At 32.9% G+C, this 18,546-nt stretch overlaps 1 protein-coding gene across 4 annotated transcripts in view; it reads left to right on the forward strand.

The window, feature by feature from the left end:
- LOC122636288 (puratrophin-1-like) overlaps positions 1-18,546 on the forward strand; it is a 346,508-nt gene that overhangs the window by 173,407 nt on the left and 154,555 nt on the right. For 3 of the 4 annotated variants that reach the window (XM_043827348.1, XM_043827350.1, XM_043827351.1), the window contains 2 exons: positions 6,922-7,131; positions 8,172-9,219. In XM_043827348.1, coding sequence (XP_043683283.1) covers positions 6,922-7,131; positions 8,172-9,219 — 1,258 coding nt within the window. The remainder of the gene's footprint in view (positions 1-6,921; positions 7,132-8,171; positions 9,220-18,546) is intronic. The other variant, XM_043827349.1, reaches the window with a different exon arrangement.

An 18,546-nucleotide genomic window follows, 5' to 3' on the forward strand; every position in this document is an offset into this window, starting at 1 on the left:
AGAGAGAGAGAGAGAGAGAGAGAGAGAGAGAGAGAGAGAGAGAGAGATTGCAAAGCCTATGTTCACGGTATTTTATCGTCGAAGATGCAAAAGAGAGACTCGAGTAGCGTTTCACGCCACGCATTCTCCTCCCCTTCGTGTTTCGATCATTTTCCATTGACCCTCGAGCGATTTGAATGTTTTCCAACATAGTACGTATAGAATATTAGAATTTATTAACGCGAATATATTTAACAGTTAAATCCGTTAAACGCAATTATTAGATTCCTTAGATTTTATTAAGATTTTATTCTACGTGTTTTTCTTTTTTTTTTTTTTTTTTTTTCTTTTTGTTATTACTACTCGATCGCTTAAATCGTATATGTGAAGTAATTTGATTTCTCGTTGATAAGTAAATTATATTTAATTGTAAGTAAGATAATAAATTATTCTTCTGTTTCTTTCTTTTTTTTTTTTTTTTTTTGTTAATATTATTATTTGTTATTTTTATTAGGATATTTATTGATTCTTTTACAAAAGGAAAAATGTGTAGAATTATAACGGATAATCTAATGAAATATGACAAATTAAATTTGTAGAAAAAAGAAAATGAGTAAATTCTTGTACTATTGAATATATGAATAATTCCATGCAAAAAGTTAAGAAATACTGAAAGAATGTATTTCAAATATATATTAAAAATTATAGAAAATATTCCTCGGTATATCCAAAAGTCTATATAGTCTTTTAAACGATACAAACGACGCGTTATATCATTATTTTTCTTTCAAAAAGAATCTATTATAAATTACTTTTAAACTTTATTATACTTTACATAGCAAAAAAAAAAAAAATAAAAAACAGAATTATCACAACAGCTGATAAATTCTACGAAAAAAGAAATATATATATATATATCGAATATATAACATACTTATTAATCGATCAATAATATAAAACTTCTACGTGATATAAACTAACCGAAAATAAATCATTCGTTTCTTTGATTAGCACCTAACCAATTAAATTTTTATTCTTAATCTTCGCTTTCTATAGAGGGAGAAGCGCATCGGCAACAAACGAGCGGGGACTTATTTCGTTGTCTGTGCACCGTAAAGGAAGAAAAAGAAAAAATGAAATAAAGAGAAATGCAAGGGTATAAGAAAAAGAGATGAAAAAAGAAAAAGAAAGAAAAAGAGAGAAAGAAAAAGAGATGAGAAAAAAAGGAGAAAGAAAAAGAGAGAGACAGAGAGAGAGAGAGAGAGAGAGAGAGAGAGAGAATGAGGAAAAAAAGAGAGAAAGAAAGAGAGAAAGAAAGAGACAAAGAGAGACTACCTAGGTAAAGTGAAAGACGTCCATGGTCGTGAACGAAGTAACGATGTCATGCCGATTAATTTGATCGCGAGCGCGTACAAGACCGCGTGCTGCTTGCTAGTAGCTCTTATAACGCGAGAGAGCGCGTGCTGCTGCTGCTGCTATTGCTGCTGCAATTGCTGGTCGGTTTTTCTTTTTTTTCAATCTTTTTTTTTTTCAATCTTATTTTCTCTTGCCTTCTCTTCTTTTCTTTTTTCTCTTCTCTTTTTAGGACGCAGGCAAAACAAGTAGTATAGTAGTATAGTTAGGAACGACTTCTCCCTCGGGTTCTCCGATAGAAACAGATCGAAATTACTCTTTACCGACTTTCATCGGATCTGGATTGCGTAGTCTTCTTCTCTCGTAGCATGTTGATATATAAACACATACAGGTGTGTTACTTTGGACTAGTTGGTACACTTGGATATGGTACACGTAGTTACTTATATACTTTCGTATTTATCCCTTTTTCATTCTCGATCCTCGATCCTCGATCCTCTATTCTCGTTCTCGCCTGTGTAATATCGTTTAAGGATAAATATGTATGTAAGTATGTACGTATGTATATATATGTATGTACGGATCGTAAGTATTTGTATATGTAGATAGATATGCTTTGAACTAAACGATTAATGAGCTTTCGTCAAATCGTACAGACACGTCTGTCACATCGACATAACATCCGTTGAACCATGGTAAAAACCATCACCCTTCTTCTTCTTCTCTCTCTCTCTCTCTCTTTTTCTCTATGTGTTTATCTATCTATCTCTCTTTCTCTCTCTCTTTCTTTTAATCATTTATTACACATACAGGATTATATTCCGATCACGTCGAAACTATCTCCCGTTGTTCGTTTTATCTTTATCTTATCAAGTCTTTTTACCTTTCATAAGAGATAGATAGAGAGAGAGAGAGAGAGAGAAAAGATCTAGATCGATCAACATATCAATACGATCGAGATACGTGCGTGCTCGATTAAAAGTTAACCTTTTAGAAAGTATCAATAGGGTAAGGAAGTAAACGTCGATCTTTCTATCACGATTTCATGGGTATCGCATAAATAGTTTCCCATTATAAATTCATCGTTTATCTTTTGTCCTGATCGTCTAATTAACACCTAAGATATAAAGAATAGCGTTTTGCCCGTGGGATCCATTTTGCGAATGCTTCTAAGTTGTCGGTGTAGAAGAGAAAGAAGAAGAAGAAGAAGTTGAGAACGCAAGATTCGCCATGCGGAGGCGGGACATAAATCGAAGGACATTCCGACGATAAATCACAAGGACGGGCAGTGAAAGTCAGCTTAGTTTCGGGGCAGATACGTCTTTCGCGAAAGGTTCGCCACTAATGAGACACTCAAGTGACGGACGGCGACGGCCGTGTTTCTTATCCAGGCAACATCATAAACACGCTCGTTGCAATGCCATAGAACTAAAGAACAGAAAAAAAGGAAAAAGTAGAGAGAGAGAGAGAGAGAGAGAGAGGACGACGACAACGACGCTGAGCGTCGATCGAACACCGTAGAAGAAAATTTTCAAATTTATATTTGTTTGAATTATAATAATACGTATCGTTACGAGAGAATAGATTGTAGAAAGTTTGAAAGAATTTTTAATCGATTGGTTGCAACTCAAATGTCAGATTTTCAATATTTTATTTCAATATTATTATAATAATTTTATCAAATAATATTATTATCTATAATAGCGTGATAATAATAAAATTATCATAATTATTTGATAATTTTCATTTTGCTTTTCATATTTTCGTCGATACACTTACGATGTACGTATAATTCGTTAATGTAATATAGTCTAGTTAATTGTATTTAGATATTGACGATTAGATGATATAGTTAGATAGAGTCAACTTCCGTATATCTAAATTGAATTCATTCTGAATATACAGAATAGTTATCGTTGGATAACATAGCATAAATTAGTAGTGAGTGCGCTTTGGCAAGATATCAAAATTGAATTTAACCAAATTATTACGTCGATGCTCGAGCATCGTCGTATGAATTTTAGGGATTTTATTTGTCGAAATTATAATACGATACTCTTACGATAAATTAGGTCGTTTAAAGTCCTCAATATTTTGCAGATTAGTTATTTAAAAAATTATCATTGAAATAATCAGAGTTTTGAGTACCGATAGACACGTATATTACATATCATTCTCTGATATAATATAATCACGTTAATTTTGTTCGTGTATCAATGATTAGATAACTATATGATATAGTTAGCGAGAGTTAACTTCCGTCTATCGAAATTGAATTAATTCTGAATATTCAGAGTCATTATCGTTGGATAACTTCGTAGAGTTACTAATAAATTCACTTTGACCGGATATCAAAATTGGATTTATCCAAGTAGTGAGTCCGGATTTAATCGAATAAATTTATTATTCGTTATTTAAGTTAGATAGATAGATAGATACGTCTAGTGAACGGGATTTGTTGAAATATTGAAAGTCGAATAACTGCATAGCGAGTTCGTTATCCCTATATTAATCTTTTCCTTATTAAATATAACTATAATCATTGAAAGTTGACCGTTCGTTGTATATTAAAAATGACTATAATCAAACGATTAAAATTCTACTTGAATTAAGAATTTTCGAACGAATACCAAAATTGGTTACTACAACAAACTTTTATAACAATCAAGAATAATTACTTTATTTTTTAACTATTTGTTACGATAAGAAATTAATATAATTCACATAAATAATTAGAAAATTATATATTCACGTAAATAATAGAATGACACATAAATATTACAAAATTATCAGATCTAACGATCTACGATAAATTATCTACATCTATACATTCGCGAATTCAACAATTCTCGTTTTCTACAAGAACGACACTATACCGTTGACCGAATTCGTCGTAGCAAAATGGTTAAAATTAGCAGCGGAGAAGGATGTAGAGAAGATGTAGAGAAGGAAGAGAGGAGAAACAGGTGAGGAGCAGAAATATCTTTCAAAATTGTCCGAGCTTACAGAAGTGAAGTATACCACTTTCATACGAGATAGCTTTTACGAAGAATCGAATATCCAATGAATCTTTCGAATAGATAAAAATTCATTAAAATCGATACGATTTGTAAGAAAAATAAAGGAGATAATTTCTTTGACAAATCTTAATTCATCTTCTCGTTATTTACATCGATTATGATTTTTTTTACATTTTTTACACAAAAAAGAATAGACGTAAGGAATCTGGGCCAGTTCCTGTTCTTAGTTCTCGAGGACTTAACACGTAAGCTGACGATGAAAAGAGGATAGGACGAAGTAGAAAACACGCGAAGGGAAAATGGTTGGTTGGTTGGTTGGTTGGTTGGTTGGTTGGTTGGTTGGTTGGTTGGTTGGTTGGTTGGTTGATATATGCGTGTATTTATGTGTACATGTGTGGGTATGCGTATGCGTGTATCTCGAGACGCACGGCACGCGACACCGACACGGACACGCGACGGCTAAAGCTTCGGCACGCATACTTATATACATACATAAATACTTGGAATCTTACTATCTCGAATTCTGTCTCTACCTACGTGCGTTATACTGAAACGCGTCGTCGTCAAGCACACCTTAATTAAGTTCCCGAAGCCTGGTTTAAGTAGTCAGTTATTTACTTATTTAGGTATTTTATTTTGCTTTGTGGAAAATTGTAGAACGATTAAGCCGATGTCTTAAACTAATCTATCGTTTCTTTAACCGATATATATATATATATATATATATATATATATAATTATATATAATATATAATATATATATTTTTTTATGTGTATAGGAAAAACAATCGAATTGTTATTTAATAAACGTTTATATCTTCAGTCAATTACTATATCGAATATTTTTCTATCGTTCTATCTATACTTATTTCCATTATAAATATTAACATTAATTAAGAAATATCGATAACTTTTTTCTTTTTCTACTTGTCTGCAATAGACAAATCAAAAATCTTTCTGAATAGACGACGCTGATCCTCTTAGTACGAAATTCTATCGAATGTATGAAGTTTTTAAGAATGGATCGACTACTTAGGGATAGTCCGACCTTTGTCGTTTGGAATGTAAGGAACTTTGGTTAAGAGAGGGACTTATCACACATAGGGTGTCTACTTTCTTCTAGTCTAATTGCTTGCGTGCCATACATAGGACGCACGTGGGCGATGCATTACAAAGCATTACGAAGCGTAAGGTGTCTCTGCTGCGCCTTTCGAAGGTACTCGTCCGGCGTGGGTACTAACAGGGCTATGCATTCCAACTTCTCTCTCTCTCTCTCTCTCTCTCTCTCTCTCTCTCTCTCTCTCTCTCTCTCTTTCTTTATCTCTCTTTCTCTCTTTTTCTCTCCCTCTTTTTCTTTCTTGTACTGCGCACGTGCAACACTATTTGAATCCGATTAAATTCCAGTCGCATTCCGACTCGTCAGTGTAGGGTGGGGGATAAGAGAGAAAGAGAGAGAGAGAAAGAGAGAGAAAGAGAGAGAACGAAACCTCTCGGGAATTCGCCCTAATCTGCCTTTCGTTCTTTCCCTTCCTTGAAACTCCGATTACCTTTGAATCAACGTTATTAATAATGCATTTCAGAGTAACGTATTCAATTCTCGATTTCTAACTTGTGTACTTGTGTATAGCATATATAATATATATATATATATATGTATGTATATATATGTGTGTATATATATATATACACATACACATATGTAGCATATATATCATATATACATATATATTATATGTATACACTAATATGACTTTTATTACTTAATTATTACTTAATTTTATTACTTATAGTATAACATAACATATAAAATTACGTTGTGTTATATCTTACGTATACTATAATTATGTTACGTTATAATGATCCATACTAAGCATCAATAATTTCGACAAGTTTGTTAATTTTCAAATAAATCCAAGATCCATCTTACGATTTGGATTTCTATTTATATTATTTCTTTATCTTGCCAATGAAATCCCAATTTGGAATGACAAAATCATAATCGCATTGATAACTCATATATTAGATATATTAAATTGTTTAGCTATTTGCAAGATAATGAATTAAATAACGACTACATTAACTTAAGATTAATAATTTTCAATGATAATTAAGGAAACACCGGTCGAATTAATGAAAAATTCTGAACAATTTTTGGACATACCGAATAAAAAATATCCAATAAAATAAACTGAAGATGGTTAATAAAATTTTTAATAATTATCAGAAATAATTAACGAAATACCGATCGAATTAATTTAAAATCCTTAACAATTTTCATATACCAAATATAAAATATCCAATAAAATAAACTAAAGATAATGATAAAAGTTTGTAATAATTTTCCAAGAGAAAAAAAGAAAAAGAAAAAAAAAAAAAAAGAATAATGAACGAAATACCGAATCGAATTAATTTAAAATCCTTAACAATTTTTATTTATTTTTAATGAAAAATATCTAGTTAATAAAATAAACTAAGATAATAAAAGAGAAGAATAAAATTTTTTAATAATTTTCAGACGTAATTAATGAAATACCGATCGAATTAACATAAGATTGTTAACGATTTACAGGGTAATGAATTAGTGGTGCCTGAAGGTTGGCCTCTTACGATAGGCGGGAGAGCCCTTGTCCTCCAGCTGGGCGAGCTCGAAGCTTCGGCACTAAGACTCGGGGAATGTTACCTCTGCGTGCGGAGTGCAGCCGTAACTGCGAGCACTTTGTCGAGCGGTGCCGTGGCCGCTGCTGCTGCTGTTGAAATCGTCGAGCGGAATACCGTCGAGGTGAGTCACGTCCCTTTTCTTTCCATCCTCTTCTTTCTTTCTTTCTTTTTCATTTTTTCTTTCTTTCTTTCTTTCATTCTTTCTTTCCGTCTTTTTCCGTCTTTTTCTCTTTCTGTTCCTTCCTTTCTCTCTCTCTCTCACTCTTTCTTTCTGTTCAGCTTTCTGGTCTTTATTTATTTTTTTTTTTTTTTATATTTTCTTTTTTTACCTTTTTTTTTTTTTTAATCTTTTATTTTTTTAATCTTTAAATCTTTTTCTTATTTCTCTTCGCGTATATTCGTCGCGAAGTCGTCGTAGAGGAGGTGTTGAAGATTCCTAACGTTCCTTAGCGATGATCGTTCTCTCCCGAAGCATCTTGCTCTAAGCGGATCTAATCGAACAATAGAGAATACGCGCGTGTCGTTTCTTTATGTATACAGGAAGATCGTTGATATATACCGTATTGGTATTCATTTTTATTTAGGGGAAAGGGAGAGAAGAGATCGAGACGGAGAGAATTAACTGATGTATATTGCTTGTGTAAATTGTCTTTTCGATTAATATAATCGATGTATATTAATATGTAATAATTTATCTATAATAGTAATTATAATTTACACAATTCTTTTTTGCGTCGAGTTTTTTTTTTCTGTGAAGTATATTCTCAATATTTTGTTTAACTATATGGAAAACACTGCTATTATAGTATATTTTATCAAAAATTAAATTGACAAATTCCGATCGTAATTATTAGCCAATCGAACAAAACGAAAAGTAAATTTATCGTAAAATTTTTTAAAACGTCTATATAGATACATATACACAGACATATATATCACAATTATTATACATATCCTATATAATTATTATATAATATATATCAATAATATGTATATTATATAACAAATATTATATAACATTATATCCTATATTAATTATTGAAATTCTCTCTTTGAATATTTTCCTTTTCCTTTTTTATTAATCGATGTCACATAATTTAAATATTACGAAGATTCCCACATGTAATGATTTCTGATGAATGAAAAATGTTAATATTTCAGATAGCAGTGATCTGGCGAGCAACGTCGATGAGGGCCCCAGGGATCCTCGGTTGGGAGCGCGAGGACGAGTTTATGGATTGGCGAGAGCCATCACGAAAAACTCAACACGGTTCGACAACAACGGGCTCGAATAGCGGTGCTAGTACAAGTGCGACAACGACGGTAGCCCGAGCACGTCGTAGGTCGCGAGAAACTGCTAAAATTTATAAGGAAGAGGAAGATAGATCTAAGGAAGTAAAAGAAGAGTCGGATGTTGGGCATACGATGTTGACGGCTATGACGCCGGTTACGAAATCGAGTTCGGCGTCGAGCGTCATAGGTTGGAAAAACGAAATAGAAGATAGCGAAGGTGGTTTCGAGAAATATTCTCAACAACAACAACAACAACAACAAATACAACAACAACAACAACAACAACAACAACAACAAATACAAGAAGAATCAAACGAAGACAGTTTCGAATCTTCGTCTAGTCTTTCAGCAAAAGTGAAAAGGTGCGCCAAAGTTGTATCACCAACAACGATGGAAAAGTGGAAGGAAAGTGGTAGATGCGAGACGAGAAGCAGGCCGATCGCTCCAGAGGATTTAAAGAGTCCCCTTAGGTTGGAGCAACTCGTAGCAAGGCAGGAAGTTGAGACGAGGAGGGAAACGAGGAAGGAGCAACTCGAGGAGCAGCAGCATCAGCAGCAACGGCTGCAGAAGGCTCGACACCTCGAGGACGTTACCGACGAGGAACTGCCGACTTACATCGCCAATCTTCTCGTCACCGTTGAACGAAAGATCGAGAGGGTCTCTCTCGATGATCTTACATTTCCCTGTCCCGCATGTAGGAACATAGACACGGACGATCCTCTTCTCGGATGCAAGTGTGCAGGTGAGGATTGTGCCTGCGGCGAACACGGTGCTGAAGACGAGTGTGATTGCGGTCTGGCATCTTCCTCTTCTCTATCTACTAAATCAAGGAAAGATCAATGTGCTAGAAGCTTTGAAGTTGCTGGTATCAAGCATATCGATAGCGACGACGAGGAGGAAGTTCGTATGGGATTCGGTGAGTTTGATTTTATCTCTCTCACTTTTTTTCTTCTTCTTTTTCTATTTTTTCTTTTTTTCTTCTTTGCTTTTCTTTCTTCTTTCTTGAATTCTCTGCTCTCTTCAGACGTAGCAGTAATAGTAGTAGTGGTAATACCGATTCGCCAAGAAGTTTCTTTCAGAAGAATGACTTCTCTAGTTCAAGCCGCGTCAGCTGCCGTAACAGCCACTTCACGCATACTCTTATCTTTTCTTCGTATTCGTATTCGTATTCGTATTCGTATTCGTATTCTTATTCTTATTCTTATTCTTTTTGCCTCTCCTACTTCTCGACGGACTTTTACGCATACGGCTTATATGATTTACCGAGCAACGAAGACTTCTTCTTCTAGCGCAAACGACCCGTACAAAGCCGAATAGACGACGAACTTGAAATTTCCTAGGAGAAGAACGAAAGGCGTGGGCGATACGCGCCATCCACGAGTGGCCACTTCCTACCACGATGACTATTGAAAAGTCTTTCTCTTCGACGTCGTCTCGCGAACTGAATTACCACTCGTGTGTATTTGTGTGCGTGTATGTGTGTGTGTGTGTGTGTGTGTGTGTGTGTGTGTGTGTGTGTTGTGCAAAGTGGGTATTCTTACGGAAAAATTTACTGTATTAACGGAGAAGAGAAACCAGACGAAACCTATCTCAATATTTTCTTCTTCTTTTTCTTCCTCCTCTAGCTCTTGATTCTCTTTTAAATATTAGCTTATTGAAAATTTAAATCTCGTTTTTATCTCGATTCTTGGATTCTTAGATTCTTAGATTTGACATTCCTTTTTGTGTCTTTTTTCTTTCTTTTTCTTTTTTCTTTTCTTTTCTTTTCTTGTCTTTTCTATTAGATTAACTCGATTTATAAATGAGTGTGGTTGCATGCTATTGCATTCTTTTTATATACGAGTTATTTGTGTAATATCTCTCGGAGCATGTATTACACGTTAAATTAATATATTTAAAATATATTTAATATCATATATATATATATATATATATATATATATATATACACTTCTTACTTATTATCTAACTCATTTATTAATCAATTCGATATAATATAAAAATGAAGATAGACTCGATATTACAAACAAACAAAAAAACTGATCAACATCTATTAGAAATCTATTGCATTTATCAATTGCACAATCTAATTACATTTAATTTACGTTTTCATGAAGTGTTGAAGACAGAGACAGACAAAGAGAAACAATAAAAGAGAAAGAGAGAGAAATAGTAAGAAACAGAAGAGAAAGAAAGAGAAAGAGAAAGAGAAAGAGAAAGAGAAAGAGAGCATTTCGTTACTAAGGGACGTCGTTAACGAGCGATGACTTTCGCGCGGCACGAGGGCGTGATTGTAACGAACGGGTATGCAAATTGTCGGCGTATTCGCTTGTCACTCGATCTTTCGCCGTAGAAGTCCAAACGAGTCACTCCCGTCTCTTCGTTACACCGAGAATCTCTTAACTCGTCCGAACCTCGAATCGTTCCAAGCCGGGAACTTTGAAGTTTCGTGACCGGACCGGACTGGACCGGACCGGACTGGACTGGTCTAGGTTGTCTGTACTGGCCTGGACCGATCTCTTTTTTTCTTATCCTCCCACGTTTCTTTCTCCTTCTCTCCTTTTCTCTTTCTTTTTCTCTCTTCAATTATTCTCTTACTTTTATTTTATTTTATTTTATCTTATTTTATTTTGTTTCTTTTTTTTTTCTTTTTTTGCTTGAGAGATCTCATACCCCCCTCTCCAGCACTCCACACCCCTCACATCCCTCACATCCTCCACACATTCAACCCTTCAAAAAGGAAACACACGAATTCGCGATGCTTTATACCGAAATATCACTCCTGATCTCTGACACGTGCAAATGTTCGTAGTTTTTTTATTATACGGGGACAAATTTTCATATCGTATTTCCCCATCGCTATGCAACGTCAGCGCTGAGAATGAATTACGGGAGGATGATCTTTCTTGGAGTTAAAATTCTCCCGGAAAGCTATGGACGTTAATTAAAATATATATTTTCTTTACGAAACGTTTTTGTTATTTCGAGTTGAGAGCGGGACGTGTGAGACGATGTGAAATTAAAAAGAATGGAAAAATAAATTAAAAAGAGAAATGAAAGGGAAAGTAATATCGTTGAAAAGTATGATTCGCGTATTATCGTACAGTTTAAAAAAAAAAAGAAAGAAAAGTATATTATATATTATACGAATAATATATAATAATAATGAAGTAATTGTGAATGAAGAGGAAAGGAAGAAGAAGATGAACGGGTAATACAATCATTCGAAAAAAAGAAAAATATTCATATTATTATCGTATATACGATAATATATATTTATATATGTATAATATAAATATATATTATCGACGATAACGAATAATAACGTAATTAATCGTAAAGAAAAAAGAAAAAAAGAAAAGAAAACCAGAGAAAAGAAGTAACAAATAATAATACCATTGAAAGGAAAATCGCTTTCTACGAAACTGTACAAAGAAAAAAGATATATAACAACGAAGTGATTACACGTAAAACAAAAAGAAAGAAAACCAAGAAAGAGGAAATGAAAAAGGGGATAATAAAACCATTGCAAAAAAAAAAAAAATAGATAGAAGTATCCCCTACGAAGCAATACGATAATAGAAAAAACAAACAAACAAACAAAAAACAAAACAAAAACCAAAAGAGAAAAAAAGGGATCCCGTTAAACGCGACATTATCAACAACGACGAGTAATGGTAAAGTAATATTAAAAAACCCACGAAATAAAAAGAAAAAAAAAAAAAAAAAAACAGAAAGAAAAAAGAGAAAAATCATAAAGAAGAAGAAGAAGAAGAAGAGGAGGAGAAAGAAGAGAAAGAAGAGAAAGAAGGAGACACTGAAAAAGGAAGAAATAATAAGAAATGACTGATTGGACCGACGTCGCGATAAAGATGGTAAAACGAGGGAGGAGGAAGAAGGTACGAGGAATAAAAAGAGAAGAAAGAGAAGAAAGAGGAGAAGGAGGGAGAAAAGGAGAAGAAGAAGAGAGCAAGGAAGGAGAAGGATGAGAGAGATAGAAGAAGAGATGGAGGAGTACTCGTTCGGCAGGGCTTTTAGCTCAGAGCCTTTTAAGTCCAAGATCGAGCGACCGCAGATACCACGGACCGTTGCGGACTGTTACGAGCACACGGTGCCGGTGGTGACGGCAATTGGCGAGCGGCTCTTGCTATTCCAAAGGTTCCTTGACTTTTGTGTCTGGAACGGCGACTCGGCTCGCTTCGGTGTCTGTATTTACAGAGACCAAGAGAGAAAGAGAGAAAGAGACAGAGAGGCAAGTGACCTGCCTCTCGCTAGGACACTGAATGAACGGAGTAACGAACTCGTCAATGGGTATACGGCTGCTAATGAAACAGGACAACGACACAGTTCGATATACCTAGTTACATTCAGTCTACACTTTTTTCTTCCTAGAAAAGTCTGTTTTTCTTTTCTTTTTCTTTTCTTTTTTTTTTTTTTTTGATTTTGTTCTTCTTTTTCTTTTTGTTCTTGTTCTTCTTGTTCTTGTTCTTCTTGTTCTTCTTCTTCTTCTTCTTCTTCTTCTTCTCTACGAACGACGTTCAAAGACGACTAGAATTTTTTCACATTTTCTCGCGAATTTATCTTCAAACAAAGGAGCGTCCCCTGATCTTACTAATCAAGTTAAATCTTGCTAAACATCGTCCCATTTCGTTGGTGTTACTATTATCTAGTTATTTATTAGGAGTATTTGTTTAGATATTGCTGTTATCGATTATTGTTATTTAGGATTATTGTTATAGATCCTTTCGATTTCTTGCGATCGTTAAAGTCTTGAAACTCTCTCTCTCTCTCTCTCTCTCTCTCTCTTTCTAAAATTTATAGATCTCTTTCTAAATTTGTATTATAAATTTCAATTTTTTTTCAAAACCTGGATTAGTTGGAAATTATTGAAATTTTATCTTTCGATGACGATTTTCTTTCTTTTTTTCTTTTTTTAACTTTTTTCTTTCTTTCTTTCTTTCTTTTTTTTGAGAGATGACACATCGCTGAGACGGTTCTCCACTTCCTTTCTTTCTTTTTTCCTTTTATCTTTAATGAATATAAAAGAATTATCAGAATTTACTTTCCGAATTAATTTACAACGATTTCGAATATAATTTAACATTACTTAATGAATTTCCCTCAATTTTAAGTTCTTAATCCATCAATCCATGAATTCTGATTATTTCCAATAATATTTCAATCTTGACACGTTTTAAATTAACTCTTTCTCAAAAACAAAACCAAAACCAAAAAAAAGAAAAGAAAAAGAACAGAGACAAAGACTAAAAGAGAAAAACCAAACAACTAAAAAAAAAAAAAAAAGAAAAAAAAAAAACTAGAAAATATATAAACGAATTATCATAGTTTACCTTCCGAATTAATTCATAACAATCTCGAGCATGATTTACCATCACTTACGAATTTCCCTCAAATCTTACATAGATCCATCACTTCATAAATCTCGATTATATCCAACATTATTTCAACATTGACACGTTTCAAATCAATTCTTTCTGTTCCGCGTGAGAAAAGAAAGAACGAAGAGTCAAAAAAATAAATAAATAAATAAATAAATAAAATAAAAAATAAAAAATAAAAAATAAAAAATAAAAGCAAAAACAAAAAACGAGAACAAGAAATGAAAGAGAACAAACAAAGAACGTATAAAGAAATATGAAAGAAAATATAGAAGCGAATTATCTGAGATTATTTATCCATTGATAATGGCTTTCGGCGATTTATCGAGATCACCTCGATCAAGTGCATAATCGGACATTACATGCTCGCCCGTTCATCGTCCTGCCGTCACGATCGAGCAACCTGCGGGGCGGTTTGCTCTTGGCGTCCGTCGCCACGCGATCGGACATGACTTTGCGTTGGTTGTCGCGTTTCATTAGCACGTGCCACTCATTGACTTCTCTCTGTCTCTCTCTCTTTCTCTTTCTCTCTATCTTTCAGTCTCTCTATCCGTCTCTTTCTCTTTCACATATAAACTCACTTATACCAACAGTACTCGTTCTCGAGCCTTTCCCTAACAGCAACCCACTCCTTTTCGCATGAGTCCCAGTCTACTTCACATAGGACATATCCCTGTAACATGACATGAACCCACAACCCACGCCTGGGTGCACTTAACTCACGAAACATCCAAGAAAATCACGAATGGTGGGGGTTCTCTATGGAATCCGAACGAAATGAGTTACGTTATTTTCTTACGTTTCGCATTCTCAATCGTTTCTTCTTAAAAAAGAAAACCATATTTTCGAAGTGGTCGGCAATAATTTTTCTTCTTCTTATAATTTTCTTTCATTCGATCTTTTTCTTTTTTCTTCTCTCTCTCTTCGAATCGAGATCGAAATATCTCCATTTCGATTTTCCTCCTACCTTGAATCTTCCTTTTTTTTTTCCTTTTTCTTTTTCTTTTTCTTTTTCTTTTTCTTTTTTTTTTTTGTTCACTGTAGTTGACTCGAAATTATTTTTTTCTTCTCTTTTCTTTCCTTCCTCTCTCCAGCAATTTCGATTCGATTTCTTTTTCTTTCTTTTTTTTTTTTTTTTTTCTGTTTTTCACATCTCGTATATACGCGCACGGTTTAAATTAATATTTTGATTAATGATTTAAGAAAAAGAAAAAGGAGAAGAAGCAAGAATGATAAGAGGACGATCGATGTACGTAGATTTAGGATTAATTTAATGAAGTGTTACGTGATTTATGAATAAGTTCTATTTTGTTATATGGAATTCATTATTCATATATATTATGTTGGATCAATCAAATTTTTTTTTTATGGAAAAAAATTTCTTGTAAATATAGAACGATCTGTTTTCTATGGATTGAACGCATTAAGGCATATAACAACTTCTTCGTTTCGCGCGCGAGCGCACGTGCGCTTCTATGTGTACGATTATATTCCCTACCGTGAAATTTCATCCAGAGGTAAACGACCCTCTTGAGTAAGCTTCGTGAGTGTTTCTTCTCTTATGACTTGGTATACAAGTCTCACGAGATTATTTATTATTTATTCTCGCTCGCACTTCGGTGAGAACGAGTACTCACAGTTTTGTTAAGCGTTGAACATACACACACATGCGATGATTTGTAAAAGCATTAAAAATATTGAATATTAGAATGTTTGTTAGTAAACGAGTGCATAGAATTTTTCTAAACGTTGAGCACGATAATTTATTGAAGTATAAAAAATATGTAAATAATTATTAGAACTTTTGTTATATATTAAATATATATCAAATATATATTACATTCTTTTTATATATATATATATATATATTATTTATAAAATATATATTATGTAATATATATTACATTCATTTTATATGTATGTATATATATATGTATATGTTTTATTAACAATTAAATTATTTAAGAAAATTATTCAAAAATTATTTGATTCACAACATTTCAAAATTATTATCATACCAAATTATTATTTAAAATATCGTATAAAATTTCATAGAAACATAAAGTATTAAAATCTGAAATATCACAATTCTCTTCGTTAAACAAATTAGTCAAACTACTTAAGATTCCGCCTGCATTATTAACATTAAACATAATTCGTAAAACCTTATAAGAAAACCTATGTAGAATTTCTTGAAAAATGAATTTGTTGGAATTGAAAAGATCTCTAATAAACGAATTATCGAATCATCTCCTCTCATCTTCTCTCTATCGTATTTGAAGCGTCGTGCATTGTCTTTTCAGAAGGTGGAATCATTCTCGATAGGATCGATCATCGAACCAAGACGTTCGTAAACGCTTCTGGTTGTGACTACCATGCACCTGGAGTCTCGATCGAATTAAAGCGTTTCGGTATATACCATAGCCGATCATCCCCAGGCAGCTTGATTGAACGTTTGTTTCATAGCCTGACTATACTTATTGTTAGTAACTCATTGATCCTCCCTACAGCGGCCCTCAATCATATCTACTTAAGCGAGAATCAAGCGGCTTCTACAATAGAGGCTATTCACCTCTATATTCTCTCATCTGTATGCGTTATTCAAAGATAGAGAGATAGAGAGAGAGAGAGAGTGAGAGAGAGAGAGAGAGAGAGAGAGAGAGAGAGAGATGTTACAAGTTTAGAAAAAAAGTTCTTTGTAAATGTCTACGATCGATTGATTGCGTCTTAATTCAAACGTTCATATCAATATTTACTCTTTTCTAATAGTTTAATATCTACACTCCAATCCCCTCTTTTCATCTTTCATTATCCACCTCCATCTCCAAGTATTTTAATATATCTAAGAACTGATCATAATTCTCGATAAAGACTGTATCCTACTCTATTATATCGGACCTATTGATTTTTAATTTCTTTAGAATTGAATTGAAAAATGGAAAAATCTTTTTGTTTTTTTTTTGTTTTGTTTTGTTTTGTTTTGTTTTGTTTTTTTTTTTTCTATTTTGTCCCAAGCAAATTTCTATGATCGATTACGTTGATATATCGATATTTACTACTTTCTAATACCTTAATTTCTACAGGCGTGTAAATGTACACAGGTTTTACCCTCCAAGTAATTTATTTTTAACAGATCCACGACCGGTTTGTCTGGACGTATGTATATAAAAATTTAGTGTATATAAAGGTGATAAAAAAAGACGTTTAACTGGATACCGTATATAAAAATTGTCAAAGTCCATAATTGAATACTGTAATATTCTGTTATTGAAATATATATAAAAAATATTTAAAAAAAATATCGTCACGTTTGTGATCATTTTTTGTTTATAATTAAAAAGTACAATTAGATTGTATACATATGTATATATATTAGGAACTTATGTGTATATATATATATATATATATATATATATATATATATATATATATATATATGCTATAATTTAGGACATCGATTTTTTATTTTTCTACGATTGAATTAGATGATAACAATTTCTTAGAAATGTTTAAATCACTAAATCGTTTTCGATTCAAACCTTCGTATCGATTTCTATATCCCTATCAAATTTCTCAATATTCTTCCAACAACGGTACAACCTTAAAAAGTTGATAGCGACTGTACTCTACTATATAATGTACTTATTGATTTTTAATTTCTTCACAATTGAATTAGAAGCGAAGACAATTGGATTAATCCAGACCCTTAATTCTCCTGTCTTTCTCAATCGAGTTAGATGAGTCTCGCACCGTTCTCAACCTTTCAATGGCCTTAGACTATTCGACCAGTTAGAAATATTTAATAAAAACGACAGAAAGAATTACCCTGCGATTTGAATCTCAAGTTCAAGGGATGATAAATGTAAAGAAAAAAAAAAAAAAAGAAAAAAAAATCAAAGGATAAGAGAGAAACGTTCGTCATAGTTAATGATCGTTGTACAACAGTGTCGATATAAAGAAATTGATTTTCTAGATGCATTCCGAAATAGAAAAATCTTTTGATCGAATAAATCATTCCTAGTTTCTCGATCTTATTCGTAGATCTTAATTGCTTCCGGATACACCTAATAGTTTCTATAAGTTTCAATCGATTCTAATCGATCGTTTCCAAAGCCAATGAAATTGAATATATTCGTTCAATCGTTAACAAATTTAATGGATTCAATTTTAATAAATTCAAGAAAATTTCTCTTTTTTTCTTATTTATAGGGTGTTTCGTAAATCGTTACTTCCGGAAACATAAGACTTATTTCGATCTTTCTTTTTTTTTTTTTTTTTTTTTTTTTTTTTTTATAGAGAAAGGGATACGAAAGTTCCTAGCCTCGTGTAATATTACACAATTAAAAAAAAAAAAAAAAAAAACAATATATACATAGATCTTAAAAAGTCTGGAAAAGTAATCATCGATTTTGATAACGATTTATAAACCAATGATCATATTTAATACGTTTATAAATTAATTTGGAAAATTTATTAATACGCGACACCGAGTATATCGCGTTGTTGAGTCTCCGATTTATCGATACATTCAATTGCTGTTACTATCGCAAGCATAGTAATGCATTCATAAGAAACGATGGACAAGTATCCAAAGGTCGTATCCATAAGATAGAAGGTGACAGGGACGAAGGAATAGAAACGTTTCGAGTTGCAAACGACGTGTCGTAAACTAAGAAAATCCAATCAACCTTTGGTTAAGAGTTAATCGAAGAAGGTACGAATAGCTTTCACGTTTCCACTTCCTCTTCGAAGGATTTTCGAAGGATTCGATAACGTTAATATTGCATTATAGAATAAATATTTGAATTGTTGTTTCGTCCTTTGTCGAAGAAACGAACAAAAAA

This window comes from Vespula pensylvanica, chromosome 21 (genome assembly GCF_014466175.1).
Source record: "Vespula pensylvanica isolate Volc-1 chromosome 21, ASM1446617v1, whole genome shotgun sequence".
In the NCBI taxonomy this organism is placed as follows: Eukaryota; Metazoa; Arthropoda; class Insecta; order Hymenoptera; family Vespidae; genus Vespula; species Vespula pensylvanica.